The sequence below is a fragment of the Dermacentor variabilis genome, chromosome 7, assembly GCF_050947875.1.
Source record: "Dermacentor variabilis isolate Ectoservices chromosome 7, ASM5094787v1, whole genome shotgun sequence".
NCBI classification, from domain to species: domain Eukaryota; kingdom Metazoa; phylum Arthropoda; class Arachnida; order Ixodida; family Ixodidae; genus Dermacentor; species Dermacentor variabilis.
The window spans coordinates 20,905,763-20,921,750 of record NC_134574.1 but is presented as its reverse complement, the minus strand read 5'-3'; the positions used below and the strand labels follow the sequence as shown (position 1 = coordinate 20,921,750).

The 15,988-nt window shown below is 48.1% G+C and overlaps 1 protein-coding gene across 1 annotated transcript in view; it reads right to left on the bottom strand.

Annotated features, from left to right (window-relative positions):
- Positions 1-15,988, bottom strand: part of LOC142587364 (uncharacterized) — a 199,680-nt gene that overhangs the window by 123,079 nt on the left and 60,613 nt on the right. Inside the window, exons 3-5 of the mRNA XM_075698312.1 lie at positions 14,081-14,129; positions 13,603-13,784; positions 6,506-6,829 (exon numbers count right to left, since the gene is read on the bottom strand). Of these exons, the coding sequence (XP_075554427.1) occupies positions 6,506-6,829; positions 13,603-13,784; positions 14,081-14,129 (555 nt within the window). The remainder of the gene's footprint in view (positions 1-6,505; positions 6,830-13,602; positions 13,785-14,080; positions 14,130-15,988) is intronic.

The following is a 15,988-nucleotide window of genomic DNA, read 5'->3' as shown; positions in this document are numbered from 1 at the left end:
TTTCTGTGTTTCGGATGGTAGTTGTTTTAACATCTCGTATATTACGCGGTGTGAACCTGGGGCGGATGTGTTACGACAGTTAAGTGCTGCCTGCTGTTGTGCTATGCAGAATGGTTCGTTGTACGCCGAACTTTTTGCACATTTTCTTTCTAACTTTTGATTCTCTGTTTTTGCTTTGTATTTTAGGAAGGTGTCGGAGTAGTGCGAGGAGCTGGATATGTGTTAAAAATGTGCACCAAGGAAGTTGGCTTGACCTTCCAGGCTTTCTCCGTGGCAATTTACTAAAGACAGGGAATGCGTTTGTTGCCCATTAACTTTCTTCACTCTATTCCAGACTTTTCTCTCATCTGTATAGGAGTTGATGCTTGATATAAACTTCGCCCAACTTTCTCGCCTTGCTTGTCGGCGCGTTCTCCTTGCCTGATATTTGACATGTTTAAAGTTTTCTAGGTTTTCTGGTGCTGGAGAATCGCGAAGCTTCGCCCACGCTTTGTTCTGCTTCCTCCGTGCTTGCCTACATGCATCGTTCCACCAGGGAACACGCCGCTTGGAAACCATGCCACTCGCTTGAGTAATACATTTACAGGCAGCATAAAGTATAAAAGCTGTAAGACATGCAACAGCATCATCTATAGTTACACCAGACATCTCAGTCCAAGTCATGTGTGTAAGAGTTCGGTACCGTTCCCCAATCGGCTCAGTCAACCGCCGAGGGGCCTGCGGGGGGAAGTTGACCTTGCTTCGGCCTACTTAAGATGATTCGGAAGTGGTCATTCCCATACGGGTTGTTAAGCACATTCCATTTAAAATAGGTTAAAGGCATCGGTGATAAAATGCTGAGATTTATGGCAGAGTATGCCTCGTTGGCCAGGTGAAAATATGTGGGCTCCTTCGTATTCAAGAGACATGTTCCAGAGGAAAAAAGCACCTGTTCAATGACGCGACCTCGCGCATCACAGCGTGAATCGCCCCACAAAGTACTGTGTGCATTAAAATCACCAAGAATCAAATAGGGGTCCGGGAGTTCATCTATTAATGATTCTAAGTCGCGTCTGTGAAAGTGATAATGTGGTGGTATATACAGAGAGCAGATTGTAATGAGTTTACTTAAATGTACGGCTTGAACGGCCACGGCCTCAAGGGCCGTTTGGAGCTTTAAATGCTGACACGCTACACTTCTGTCGGCAATAATGACTACACCGCCAGATCATGCGACAGCATCCGCGCAGTCATAGTGAAACGTAACATAATTTCTCCGAAAGTTTGTGTGTTTAGATTTTAAGTGTGTTTCCTGTAAACACAGCACTTTTTGGTTGTGTTTGTGGATGAGTTCTGGCACATAATCAATGTTTCTATGGAGACCTCTGACGTTCTATTGAATTATCTGTGCATGCCTGTTGGTAGTAAATAGGTGCTGTGTGTACAGAAACAGAAGTATTAATTACAGAGATTTCAGAGATTAGATTACAGAGCTCTTTCGAGGCCCTGTAATCGGGGTTTTGCCCTTTCTGAAGCGTTCGAGGGAGCCTCGCCGCTCCTTAGGCGTTTGGTGCGCCTTGAGGACAGGTGTAGTGTCCATTGCCTTAGTGAGGCTCCGGACACGTGCTCTTGCGAGCGAGAAGTTACTAGAGAGAGTCCCGCCTTGGAGGGCAAGACAAGACCCCTGCACCCACCAGCCCGGAGGTCGATGCGGCTCCCTGAGGGATTTGGCTACGCCGGCTGTTGCCAGCGCTGGAAGGGGCCGGGGAGGTTGGGGCAGCCTCGGCTGCACCCACTTTAGGAGTCGATGCTGTGTTGCCGATGCTGCTGAGTTGGCGTAGCAGCGCCAGCTGCATCTGCCGCGGGGGCAGATGGCGTAACTGCCGACTCAATGCTTGTGGGTCGGACAGCCGCCGGAGGCCGTTGTGACGCTTCCCCATGACGCGCCACATCGGCAAAGCTGCTCTTAGACAGGTATGACACCCGCCTACGTGCCTCCTTGAAAGAAATGTTTTCTTTGACTGATTGTCACTATTTCTTTTTCTCTTTTCCAAGACGGGCAGGACCGCGAGTATGCGACATCCTCACCATCACAGTTTACACAATGGGGAGTGTTCATGTACGTTTCAGAGGAATGTTCATTGTTACTGCCCTTGGCACATGTCAGCCGGCCTCCACAGTTCTGTGAACTGTGGCGGAACCTTTGGCATTTGAAGCAACGGAGAGGGTTAGGGATGTACTGCCTTACTCGGATCTTAATGTAACCTGCTTCTGTCGTTTCTGGAAGTACACTGGAGCCAAATGTGAGAATAAGGTGTTTGGTATCGATTTCTTTGCCGTCGCGCCTGATTTTAATTCTTTTTACGTTCACAATATTTTGATCTTTCCACTCTTCCAAAAGTTTAGCCTCGGTCAGGTTCATCAAGTCGTCCTCAGAGATCACACCGCGGATGGTGTTCATGGTGCGGTGTGGGGTCACTGAAACAGGGGTGTCCCAAATAGACACTAGGTTACTTAGTTTTTGCTACTAGTTTTTGTCATGCAGTTCTAAGAGGAGGTCGCCACTTGCTAGTCTACATGCGTTATAGCCTGGGCCAATAGTTTGAATTAGAGATTTGGATACGAGGAAAGGCGAGATCATTCTCGTTGTCTTTCCTGGTTTCTCAGAATGAATCACTTGATAGCGGGGAAAGTTTTCAGTATGTCGGCCAAAAATTTTGAATACTTCTTCGGTGCGCCCTCGCTTCTGAGGGCGATCAGGGAGTTTTGGAAAGGAATAATCCATAAGGAATGTTCAGTTTTCGGCAGTAACGGCAGCCGCCCACCATGGAGCCCAACAAGGGGACGCCACAGGTCTTCTAAATAAACAAGTCCTGCGGACGCCAACTGTACGTTTCCGCTATAACCAAATATGTACAACCAAGGTTGATTGCAGCACACATGGTTAACCCTTGCTGCCATGAAGCTCGGAAGTAATAAAGAAATTAGAAGAAGACAGGAAAGGTGGAAAGTAAGGGAAAGACGACTGTTGTAGGGGTGTTTGGGTTTTATTACTTTCTGTAGGTTTTTGGGTGCACAGGCGTGTCTGATCTATGAATCTCGGCGTTCATTTCATTAAATCATCAGCGGCGCTGCAACATAAAGCTATTCCCAACTTTCCATTCCAATACTGCAATCAGCCCTCAGCGCTTGGTCGAAAAGTTCTTTGGGCCACCCGACTTCAGCTGCCAGTAATGCGACGCCAGGAAAACCGCAATAGCTCCCAATCTGTCATGGCCTGACATACTGATGATGCAGGATTCTACCGAACGAAAGAAAAATTATTATTTCTGATTCGACCCCTTTTCGCCATTAACCCTCTCCTACTGGTCAAAATGTTTCAGGCTGCACCCACTTCACCTGTCTGTCTCTCTACGTCACAAAACCGCGACAACTCATTGCGTCATTACGTCAGTGCTTGTGACTCATTGCATGTACGCGTTAAAGATGCATTAATATGCCGAACAAAACTGGGTTTTTTTCTGAATAGCCAGAGACAGCCCCGTTCCGAAAGGAAACGAAGATGTCTCCCGCCGTTCTCTCAGGCACTGCCTACTTGCTGCTGCCGGTGAGCATGGGTTTATTTGCCTATATCAAAGCATTTTACGTGGCCGTATAACGTTATGGAGCCTTTTCGGAAAGTATAGCATATCGCTCTACCAGCTATTCTTTGCTTAGGATGTGTTTGAGCAGCATTTTTAATTGTTCGTTGCACGTCGCCGCGGTTTTAGACAAGCCACCGCAAGCTAAGCAAGGGAAAGCGCACCAACCGCAGACGCAGGCACGTCTCTCTACATCCGGTTATCTATTTTCAGTGCGCTGGCTCGGCCCCATCGAAAACGCTCTCCACTTGAGTGTGCTCCTCGCCTCTTGTCAGCCAATCAGATAAGAAAAACCGCTCCATGAAGGCAATCTTATTCATTTTGAAAGCAAACAAAAGTGACCTCCTATAAATGAGGGAAGCGTTTGATTGCGCTGCTCAGGCAACACTGCGGGTCACCGCCCGATGCTTGCGTCGGCGGTTACGCAAACTTGACGTCAGGAGCTTGGAATAGGAACATGTTGGAATAGTTTTACGTTATAGGGCCCCAGTTGTCAGTACCACTTCGTGTTGTCCATTTCTTCATCTCGTGAGTTCTTTGCAGTAACTTCCCAAATCATGAATCACCAGCTGACCTACACCAAAACACTGCTGCGTGGTACTTTCTGGAAGACATATGGAAAGCAGCGATTATTCTGGAACCTTCGATAACTCGCGTGTCAAAGGCGACGCTTGCCCCCAGGTCAAATTTTTCAAGACCGACGACTGTTTTTGCCGCTATCGTTGTGCTGTGAGTGTAACTTGCTTTTATGGGCACAGGTTCAAGCAATAAACAGGTAGTTTCGTCATTGACAGGTTAGCTACTATGTCCTTGAGCGTCACCGCTACGTGACATACACAAAGATGCCTTTGTGCGGCATTTCGCTTTCTCGAATTCTTCAATAGAGAAAGCTCAGCATCACAGAAGCCTTCATATCATGCAATATATTCGCAATAGCAGCGCTGCTTTATTTATGGAAAACCAAGGAACTTTGCCAATTTCAAGTTCAGATACCTATTTCGTAAATAAATATGTGTGACATATTTACAAAACACACTAACGCCTTTTAAATCACTTCGTCGCACAGAGCTCCTTTACAAAGGCAAGCTAAATGTACCTTGGTACTGTGATGTATATGCAGGCCAAATCTCAACATTCGGTGCGGGTATTGCTCATATATTGCGGCGCCGCTCATTTCCGTAGTTACTGAAATACGAAAGTTAGCCGCTATAGGAAAAATTTGGAGGAAGCTTAAGCTTCGCCCTTAAGAGTGGAGCACCCGATAGCATTGAAAGATCCCTGGCTGCTTTTCACGCTTCCGGCAACTGCAGCTTATGTAACCATAATGTTTACCGGGAAACGCTGGCGGCGAACGCTACTCACGAAGGTGAGTTTTCTGGTAGAAACGCCGCCTCTTGCATGGTCTGATCTCCTGTTACAGTTTCGCACCTTTAATATTTCAGTCTTAGAAGATATAACATAAAAGGTATGTGCTGTCGGTTTTCGTTTCATATGACGTTTGTTTATGGGCTGTCATTCTCAATGTTCGGCGGTATAACTTTGTGAAGAGTAAAAGACAAGGTATGAGCAACTTTGGTCATAAAATAGTGGTTGGGCATGCCTGCTTCGAGACGACTCTTGCGGGAAGGACAGTCGGCGCTGGACGCCAGACGCACGACGCTGGGTGCGGGACGCCGGCACCGGATTTTCTGCGACAGGGAGCCCTTAACGCGATCGCGTTAATAATAGACACAATGAACCTGCATGACTTTCTCCTCGGTGGGTAGTAGCTGTAGCCGTAGTGATCCCTTGATCATAATATTTATTGTGTAATATTGGTCATAGAAGTTGCACCAATGTAATGAAATGCAACTGAATGATTAAATATAAGACCACGGTCATTGCTTCGAACTTTCCGCAATATAGCCCGCATTGTCTTTCTTCGGCAGTTTTGGCGCTAAACAGTTGTGCGTTTTTACGATGATCTTCATTGTCCTACTCGACAAGGCGGGTATCGCTATCCCAAGTTTCGGATAAGGATCGAGTCGTCGTCGCTAATCGAGTACTGTTTAATTTGAAAATTCAATATGCGAAGCTGTCGAGTACTTGTACCGTTCGAGTACGGTAGGATGGCAGTTAGTTCAGTCGACAGGACAAAATGCTGACGAGAGCCGGTGTCTTAACCGGTAGCCCAGTATCAGTAGCCCAATATGTTTTTCCAAATTATCCTGCAGCAAGATAACGGCAGTGATAACACAGGACAACCACGCATGCCTTGTTGGGATGATTTCTGCACAAGGCTTCCGCTAGTCGATAAATAAGCGTAGGTGCGTTCGCGAGCCTTCAAATTGGGTATTGCAATTTAGAGAACCCAGTTACTTATTTCAACAATCTCACAATGTTTGCATACAACAGATATATGCGGTGGTATGATACTACCCCGAACGCTAAACGAACGCAACAATCTACTATGCGAGTCTGGTAAAGTACTGTTGCTTTGTTTCATTACTTGTCATGGCGCAATTACTGTAATCATATTTTTTTTATTTGGATGGTCCTCTGTGAACCTTGAATCAACTTCTTAACGGCACTACAAGTATGAGATAACGTATACGAGCGCTTTGCCGCCATGTGTTGTCCACGCATGTTACACTTATCGTTGTTAAGAAATTTCTAATATTCGGTACTCGGTCGGGTATTTGAAAGCATTAGTATTTCTCAACGATTCGCATTCGACTTGATTCAAAATTTTCGCTTTTCGATTAACCATGCTAGACACAGGACACTGGTACTTGGTTCTACAGATAAGGCACAGTTCTGGGGAATATCTTATCCTAGATTCAGGTTATCTTTAGTGCGCTTTTCGTGTACTTATGCAGTCAGTGATGTTGCAAACGATATCCCACCTCAAACTTTTGGTCACTGAGGGCCTCGTGGTCATAATTTGAACGCCAGGCAATGTGCGCTTCCAGCCCTTGGGTTGTACGTGGACGTAGATAAAGCAGCTGTGGGGGCGGCCACGGAATTTGCACACGTGGCTCTGCTGCCACGTCGGACTGCAGAGCCTCCTCGCCGGCAGCGGCCCAGTCGCCGCCGGCATTGGTCTGCGATGACGGCAACTCTGTCACTCTGCTTGCCGCCCATATTCCACTGGTTGCTACGGCCACAACACGGAGTCCCCACAGCTTGGCCGTGTTGCCTCTGGAAAGCGTCGTGCTGAGGTGTTGCGTCTGCGAGCGAGTTTGAAACCGGGACAAAATCATCAGCTTAATAGTCAGATGAAAATAGTGGTTGCAATTACTCGAAAAACTAAGCTACAAAATGAATTCATTAAATAAGTAGCTGTGGGATTCACCGTATTTTCTAGATGAACAAGTTCATATTCTTTGCGAGCGTATAAATATTAGCAGACTGAATAGTTGAACACGCACAATAAGGAGTGGTCAGGAGAACCTTTATGCATGAACTACTAAAAGAGCTACAAATGAAATTTATACAAATCTTTAGGCCGCCTTGGACGTTGTATTAGCAAGAGTTTATGTGAGCACCGAACCTTAGTACCATCAAGTGCCAAAAGAAAGTTACCTGACCCAGTAAAAAGTGAGCTTGTCCATCTCCCCACAACGATGCTTGTGTTAGAGCACATGGGAGAACACAGCACGAGCGTAATATCATTGAAACGTACCATGTAACAGTTATGACATGAGAAATGTGTGCATCCACTATCCTTGCTTTTATTAGAGACAGAGTTGAAATGTTAAAGAAACTTGTCCTGATAAAAATTACTGCTTTTTCTCATCTGTTGTGCAATTAAAAGTTGACATATGTTTTTTTTCGTAAGAAAAAAGTTGGTAATAAATTTTCAACAAGAAGTGTGAAGCATGGCTTTTAAACCCACGTTCAACTGCGCGAGCGTAGGGCTTAAAACCAGCATGAAAAAAAAAGCAAGTTATGAGCTACATGGTATGCTGCCTACATGAAGGCGTAAGCATTTGTCCCAGAATTTTCTCCCAGTGCAAACTCAGAGGTGAGAAATCCACGGTGCAACGCGGGGTAACATTTTACTCAGACAGTAACCAATGCCTGGTTAGGCGGACAAGGAATGTCCCCTTGTTGAGTTACGACGGAACCAATGCATTGATAACGCATTCTAGGCCGCTAACGAACAATTAAATCACATAAATATCAGCTTAGCTAAGGCAAGACAGGGTGTTGTGGAACATTCTGAAGAATGTGGTTGTGACCATAAAGTATCCTACAACAATTACTCGAAGGAAATATGGCACTGCGATCGGCCAGCTTGCATGGGAATGATAGTACATGGATTAATCTGATCCACGTGGTTCTGGCTTAAGACGTTCTCATGGCTTTGTTCATTTGGCTTTATCCGCCTTTTGTGGTGTCAATTTCAAAGCACATTTATAGTGTTCTAAATGGAAAAGGCAATAAAACTCTTCAAACTGCCGTAATCACTGTTAATTGCAGCGGTTCCGCCTTTTAAGACATGCGTCTGTGACCAAATATAAACGCCTTCTGCGTATCAGTGTGCTTGCTTGCCCTCGGTAAATTTTTAACGATGTTCCGCCTGTCCACGCCTGCACCCGCGCAGTGCCTCCTCTATTTTTTCAGTGCCTGCTAGACGCGCCCTCCTCCGCCGTTCGGCGTGCCTGGCGTGTTTGCTCGCCGCCGAACGGTGGCGCCAGCGACGCATGGGTGGCTGCACGGCTGGAGCATGCACACTAGCTGCATGTTAGCTTCGTGAACCACGCGTTTATATGTGCGCCTGTGCGCTTTGCGGCTTCATTTTTGTTGTGGTTGTTACCGCTGACGCACACGTATAGGCGGACCTCAGTTAAAGAATCACATCACTGCGAGGGCACTGCGTACGGGAACCCGGCGGCGATCAACGCATGCGGGACCGCTTGTTCCCTTTCAACTGTAAGCCAATAATTGCCTACTTTTGACAGTGACAATGTTATATGAAGCCTGTGGCGTTTCGTGTTGTCGCACGGAAGTAATTTTTAATGCAGTTGCCGTACTGAAACATATTCCTGAGCCGCTGACTGTTGCCATACAGGAATCCATGGTATACAGCTGCGTGCCTTGTTGCCACTCGGACGGAAAGCGCTTGATTCCTGGCATCCCTTTCTATGAGATTCCAGCGGATGTGGCACTTGGAGAACAGTGGCTAAAAGCCATTCCAAGGGATGAGTGAGTGCCAAACACCACTCTAGAGTTTTCGCAATTTGTCTCCATCAACATGCGACCGCCGCAGCCCGGATTTCGTTCCGCACCCGAGTTTAGCAGCATCATGCCAAAATCACTACGCCACCATGGTGGGTAGAACTTAGCATGTTCAACATGGACTATAAAGTCTTGATATCTATCGAGCCCTTTGTTTCTAACCGCACTCAGATCAGGCTAGCTAATGACAACAAATATCATTAAAACCTCGTAACACCTGGCGTGCAACACGGCGCAGTATTGAGGCCCTTATGTTTTCTTATCGACATTAATGATCCACCATATAGTATTTCCTCATCAATTAAATTTTTGCGGATGAATACGTTATATATGTAATATTAAACCGCTTTAACCCTAATGCTCTTTGGGGTTGACCTAAAGTTTATGCTTCGTGCGACTCTGGGTTAATGAAACTGAACGCAACGAAATGTAAATAAGTGAGACCTTCCCGTCGTATTTCTGACAAAGAGAGTAGCATTGGAGTAGACATACTTTAGTCAAGGTCCTGCAGGACGCACGTCAGCGCGCAATGGGCGTCTCCCACGCAGGGACCGACGGGGAGTACCGGACGGCCGCTGCGCGAGCCTCCTGGACGGCCAGTTGCTAGTCTTGTAGGAGCGGGCTTCGTAGTGTCTCCTCCCACTTTTCGGAGGTAGAGTCGGGTGGAGCGTTTCGGCACTCCCAGAGCACGTGTGCGAGTTTTGCCGTGACCCTGCACGAAGGGCACGCATCGTCGGGGTAGACGTGCGGGTAGATGATGTGTAATGTGGCGGGGTTGGTATAGGTATGTGTTTGTAACAAGCGTAGCGCCTGCGGCCTGTTTAGTTTGGGGTGCACGGACGGGAAGAGACGTCGTCTCAAGTAGAAGTCTTTAGTGATTTCAGTGTACGTTACTGGGGCGTCCCTGTTCGCCTCCAACTCATCGAAACGCGGTTGCCCGGGGGTGACGGCGCGGTCGGTAAGCGCGCGCGCAGCGTCGTGGGCTGTCTCATTGAGGTTGGGCAGGGCGCCCGGGATCCAACCCAGGTGGGCAGGAAACCAGATAATGGTGTGGTGTTTCAGGGTGCTCGGATCAGCGCCGTGGAGGACGCGTGATGCCTGTTCGGAAACGACTCCTCTCTCGAACGCTTTGATGGCCGGTCTCGAGTCGCTGAATATTGTCTTTCGCTTGTCGTCGAGCATTGCCAGGGCTATGGCCACTTGCTTCGCCACCTCGGGGTCGCGTGTGAGTACCGTGGCGGCGTTTTGTGTCTGCTGCGAGGACGACACCGCTATCGCGGCGAAGGCAAGGTTGCATCGGTAGACGGCGCCGATCCACGAAAGCGACGTCGTCCGCTTTCTTGTTTATACGTTAGAGGAATGCGGTCGCCTGGGCTAGGCGCCTGCGGATGTACGTTTCGCAGAATGGGTGCGATCGTGATCAGGTCGCGGAGCTCGCGGGGAACCAGCACAAATTTCGGTGGATCCTGTGTGTTCGGTAGGAAGTAGCCGAGCTCGCGCAAGATCCGCTCACGCAAGATGGTCATCGTCACTCGTATCATCCGTGTTCTCTCCTGAGCCTCAGAGATCTCTACGAGCGTATTGTGCACCCCGAGCTCGAGGAGACGATACGTCGGTGTGGTGATTGGGAGCCGGAGGGCCGGCTTGACTACCTTTCCGTTGAGTGTATTGAGCTTGTCACGCTCCGATTGTTTCCACTTCTGCATTGCTGCGACGTAGGTAAAGTGACATAAGACGAACGCGTGTACCAGATGCAGAAGATTGTCTTGTTTGATGTCCTCGTGCTGGTTGGCCACTCTGCGTCTTTATCGTTAGCTTATGTACTGTTTGGATATTTGTACTGTTTGTAGTGTTTGGATATATTCCCAGTACTCGGATAGAGCAAACCTTGGGGATTGTGCGACCGTCTCTGGTGCGGACGGTGATATTGCGCTCGGTCGGGTGTTTCCACCCCTTAGGCCTTTTGCCTTGTCGTTTTGTACAGTACTACCACAGCTCCGATTTGACGGAGGAGCACCTGAGGCCCGTGTGGTCGAGGAAGGATTCGGCGGTTTCGACTGCCTCCTGTAGAGCGGATTCTATAAAGCCGTCCGACCCCGCGGAGCACCAGGTGGTGATGTCGTCCGCGTATACAGTATGGATGAGGCCTTGCATCTTCGAGAGGCGTTCGGAGAGCCCAATCATCACCAGGTTGAACAGCGTCGGCGAGAGGACAGAGCCCTGGGGGGTGCGATGCTGTCGGAGCTCGACTTCTTTGGACGTTTAGCAGGATGCGTTGTTGGGCAAGTTGGTTCATTGTAATAGGAAGCATTGGTTGCGCTTTCTAGACAATCACATCTAAGAAGACAGGACAGGCCCTCCGGCACGGAGCACGGCTTTGCGACGGGTTAGGAAGGAGCGGACGAACTCGTAGAAACGGCCCTCGAGCCTTAGGTCCGCGATCGCCTTAAGTATTCCCGAGTTCTCGATGTTCTCGAACGCCTTCTCCAGGTCGAGGCCGAGTATGGCGCGGGTGTCCCAAGTGACCCCGGCCTTTATGGTCTGGTGTTTCAGAAGCATCGTATCCTGCGTGGAGAGCAAGCCGATCATGTGGTGTGTGAAACAGTCTTGGTCTTCGAGATACCGGCCGACTCTGTTGAGTACGACATGCTCAGCCACCTTACCCACGCATGACTTGAGCGAGATGGGGCGAAGGTTGTCGACGCCAGGCGCCTTGGCCGGTTTTAGAATGAGGTATGTCTGGACGAGCTTCCATGCGTCAGATAACTCGTCCCGCCCCCGCACCCCCCCCCCACGTCATGGATGGCGCCCGTGAGGTACACGACCGAGGGGTCGTCTACATTTCACAGGAGCTTTTTGGTTATGCCATTGGGGCCCGGGGCAGAACGGCCGTTCAGTTCGTGGAGAGCCCGTCTTGCCTCTTCGATGGAAATTTCGGCGTCGAGGAGGGTGTTTTCGGTACCTGTGTAATCGGCACGTAGGGTCGGCAGGCCTGTGGGTATCGGCAGGTACTTATGCACAAGGGTCTTGACGACGTCATCTGGCTAAGCAGTGCTTTTGGCCTGGTGAAGCTCTTTGGTGAGCGAGTGGCGCTGGTTCGTGCGAGTGTTGGTGTCGTCGAGCAGGTGTTTGAGGAGGTTCCACGTCTTCACGTTGCGGACCTGTCCGCCGACCGAGTTAAAGAGCTCGTCCCATTGCTGTTTGGATAGGGCGCTACAGTGTTCCGTTATGGTCTTGTTCAGTTCTGCAATGCGTTTGCGGAGCCTGCGGTTGAGACGCTGGCTCTTCCATCGTGTCAGTAGAAACTGCCCATCTTCTCGGTTGACATATCCGTGTTGAATCTTTTCGTGACCTTACCGACGTCGGCTTTGAGCTGAAGCGTCCACGTTTTGAGGTTCGGGGCAGTGTCGGGAGGGAGTCGTGAGGTCCGGGTCTTGCGAAAGAGGTCCCACTCGACTCAAATGTACGACTTGGGCTTCCTGACGATGGTGGTAAGAGCACGGCTAGTATGAGGTGGTCGCTGCCAACATCCTTCGCAAGGTTGGACCAGCGGGCATCGGCTGTGTTCTTCACGAAGCAGAGATCCGGGGTGGTGTCTGTGTTTGTAAACGTGCCTATGCAGGTAGGAAACGCCTTTTCCTTCACTAGGGTGAAATCCAGGTCTTTCGCAATCTGCCACAGCGCGGTCCCCTTGGGGGTGTCATACACGAACAGTAGCATGTACTACCTCAATAACGCTAGCCTAATGCAAGCTAATTATTACGAATACCTCGGCGCGAATATTTCTCGCGCTCTTTCCCGGCCGACTCATTTTGTTTATATAACCTGTAACGCTCACCGTGCTAATGGCTACATTTGGAGATATTTCTTTTCGTCGCCCAATAATTTTATCTACTGTTATGGAACACACTAGTGCGATCCAAATTAGAGTATGCAGAAGAGCGTCAACAACACAACGCATTAACTCATGGCAGCTCATTTTATAAGAAAGAAACATCAATCGAGTGCTAGTGACACTTTGATTGCCTTATATTTCGCAGAGATCGAGTTCTTCGAGGCCAACGTTTTACCAATATACATAAGCCTGGACAACGAAACATTTTCGCATTTCCTTTAGCGCACAAAAAAAATGTGCCCTGTGATGTGGTTGTCCTACAAACAATTATATGAATGGGTAGATGGGACTTTGCGTGTGTAATTCCTCTGTGCGAAAAATTACATTTGGAAAGACATAGCCACGTAGACGCAAGTTGCTACGAACTTTGCCCAATCGCGTGGCGAAGAACGATGGTATTGTTTGCAGGACCATGTTCTTGAGAACACCGCAGCAAACTGCTAAGCTGAGGTCACACCGCCTATGAACAGTTACTATTCGAAACTCACGCACACAGATATCTGGTCCTTCACGGTTGTGCCGAAAATTAAATATTACCATGCCCGCACACGGATTTCTTGGTGTTAAGCAAAACGTCTGAAGCCATTGAGCTCACGGTCACACTGCACATCAATCAGGTACGTAGTCACCAGCCTACATACGGCTAAAAAGCAAACGCTGCCCGAAACTTATGAAGATCTGTTCAGCTCTGTACACACGTGTCGGTGAACTAATTACGCGGTACTAAAGTGAGGTTTAAGAAAACAAAAAACTGCATTTTCCTAAGTGACGGTTTCTACACAGAATTGAGGTGAATATCCCATCTCTTTAAATGTCATATGAAGCGAATTACCAAAAGTTCAGGACTCTGGAAAGCCTACTCACCTGACCAATTTCTGCCCATTTCCTTTCACTACGACTTTGTCTCTCCAGTAGAATGTACACCAGGGGGACTGACGAACTGGCAGTGCGCATCGCATCAGGTCTCGTCCAGGTTACATGGAAATGTTGTCCTATTCGCTCGACCCGAGGTGCTCGGTGAAAGATACCGGCTACCGAACTGGCTCCTGCATTTCAAGTTTAGGTAAAAAAAATCCAAAGAACTTCTGATCCTGACAGGTTCTAAATTTTACCCTCGTGCCGCAGCGACAACAAAAAGCTGAGCATTGCCCTGTTCAAACAAGCGGGCAGCTAGAAGTCGTCCGACTTCAGAGCTACAATGAAGCCTTCGAAATCGTTACTCTAAGTTCTCACGACGTACAAAATACATCCATACGTGCGAAATATTTGAGATGCTTGTTTTAGCAAATAACTCTTTTGATCCCATGCATACAGAAACCACTGAACTGGTCACGGCACTCACCTTGAGGAATATTTTTCCGAAATGCACACGCGACTTCGCACCCGGCGAACTGTATTGACAAGAAAGGACATTATTATGTGCATATCAAAATACACCAGTGGAACGCTTCATACAACATTGCCTTTAACGAGCTAAGCTAATTACGTAACCACTGAATTGCTGAATAACAATGTCACGGCAACTAGATTAATGAAGTGACGTGAACCATATTTCCTGGGTTATTTTATAAAGCGAAATTTTCTTTACCTATTCTTTAGACTTTCCCACTGCTGCTGCTGCTCTCAGGCACACCGTGTCGGGGTTGGTTCAGAATGCGTGTATACATGGCAGGAGCGAGTCAGAGAGAACAAGAGACGCGAGAAAGCCGTTTGAACGCCACAGCGCCATTCGGACCCCACAATGCCCTCTGCAGCTCCCTGTGCGTTACTCCATTAGCCCCTAGACAGCTATAATTATCTGTAAAGCCCATCAAAAGAATTGTAGAAACTGTAGCGCTTATTTTTATACTAAGGTGCGACTCCAGAAGAGACGTAGATAGAACTGTAAAGAGGAGGGAGAGGAAGAGGCAGTTCCCATTGAAGTGGCTGGAGGAGGGAAAGATGATGTGGGCAGGCAAGGAAACCGACAACAGTTTCGCAGAAACTAGATAAGTTTAAATTCAAGGCACGGTACAGTAGGTTCCTTCTATTTCTTTAAGATAAACACCATGTAAATATGCCAGGTGGAGAAATTACGCAAGGTGGGCAGAAGCAGAGACGCATTAATTAAAGCGCACCGCAGGGTCCAGGCGAAACTACGGAAGTAGTCGATCGTCAAATCAGCACTTCCGGGACCGCCGCGGTAGTGTAGCCGCTCTAGCATTGCTAGAAGTCACGGATTTCACCTCGACTACGGCAGCCACGTTTCGACGGGGGCGAAATAAAAAAAAAACCATCAGTGCTTATATTGAAGGACACATTAAAGAGCACAACGGTGTCAAAATTAATCCGAAGATCCTCACTACAGCATGACTTATAATCCGATTGCGGTTTTGGCACGTACAGTTCCATAATGCAACTCAAGTTTAATACTTCTGCCATGATGCGATGTGCCATGAGTGGTAATGACAATGTTTAACCCTCTCGGAGGTTAATATAGCCCACGACAACGCCTCAAGCAAACACCTCTCTCTGTCTGTTCTCTGCACTATGCACACAAACGGCAGTGGTGCACGCAAGGTAACGTTAAACATCAACTCACCACTGTCGTGACTAGGCTGAACGTTGAAGAAAAAAAACTTTCGCCGTCCACATCATCACTAAATATCGTCGATCAAAGGAACCAGCATACAAAGCTTCGCTTCCATCGAGTGCCAGAGTGTGTGCGGTGTGCATAATATTTATTGTATAATATTTTGCGTATCTTGATTTAAACCAAAATATTCTATGCTCCTGCGCCGGATGCGAGGCAACCTACTGAATACACCCAATGGTTGCCCAGAAACATCTGTAACTTTCAAAACCTTTTCCAGCAGTCACTTTTAGTTGCTTCCTCAGCTCTATTTCACGCGTAAAATTAAAATTAGGTGATCCCATTCTTGGTGTCATTGATCTTGTCAAATTTATTTCTGTGCTCGAAGATGCCAAGGCGGTCCCGACGCCAGCTCACTTTGGTTCACATATTCTGGCAAAATGTGCTAGTGGTTGCATCTCAGCTTGAGGAACGTGCGTGATAGTGCTACCATGTTTCAGCAAAATATCTCCGGCCTTCACGGTCGGCTCTCCCAACATACGCAGCTTTTCTGGACACATGCCAACTAGCGCCCCAAGCGGCCTCGGCACGAAGCTAGCGCGTTGTCAGTGGAACGAGCGAATCTTTTGCGCATATTTCAAAGTGTAGGTAGATTATTTAATACGACAGCTGACAGAC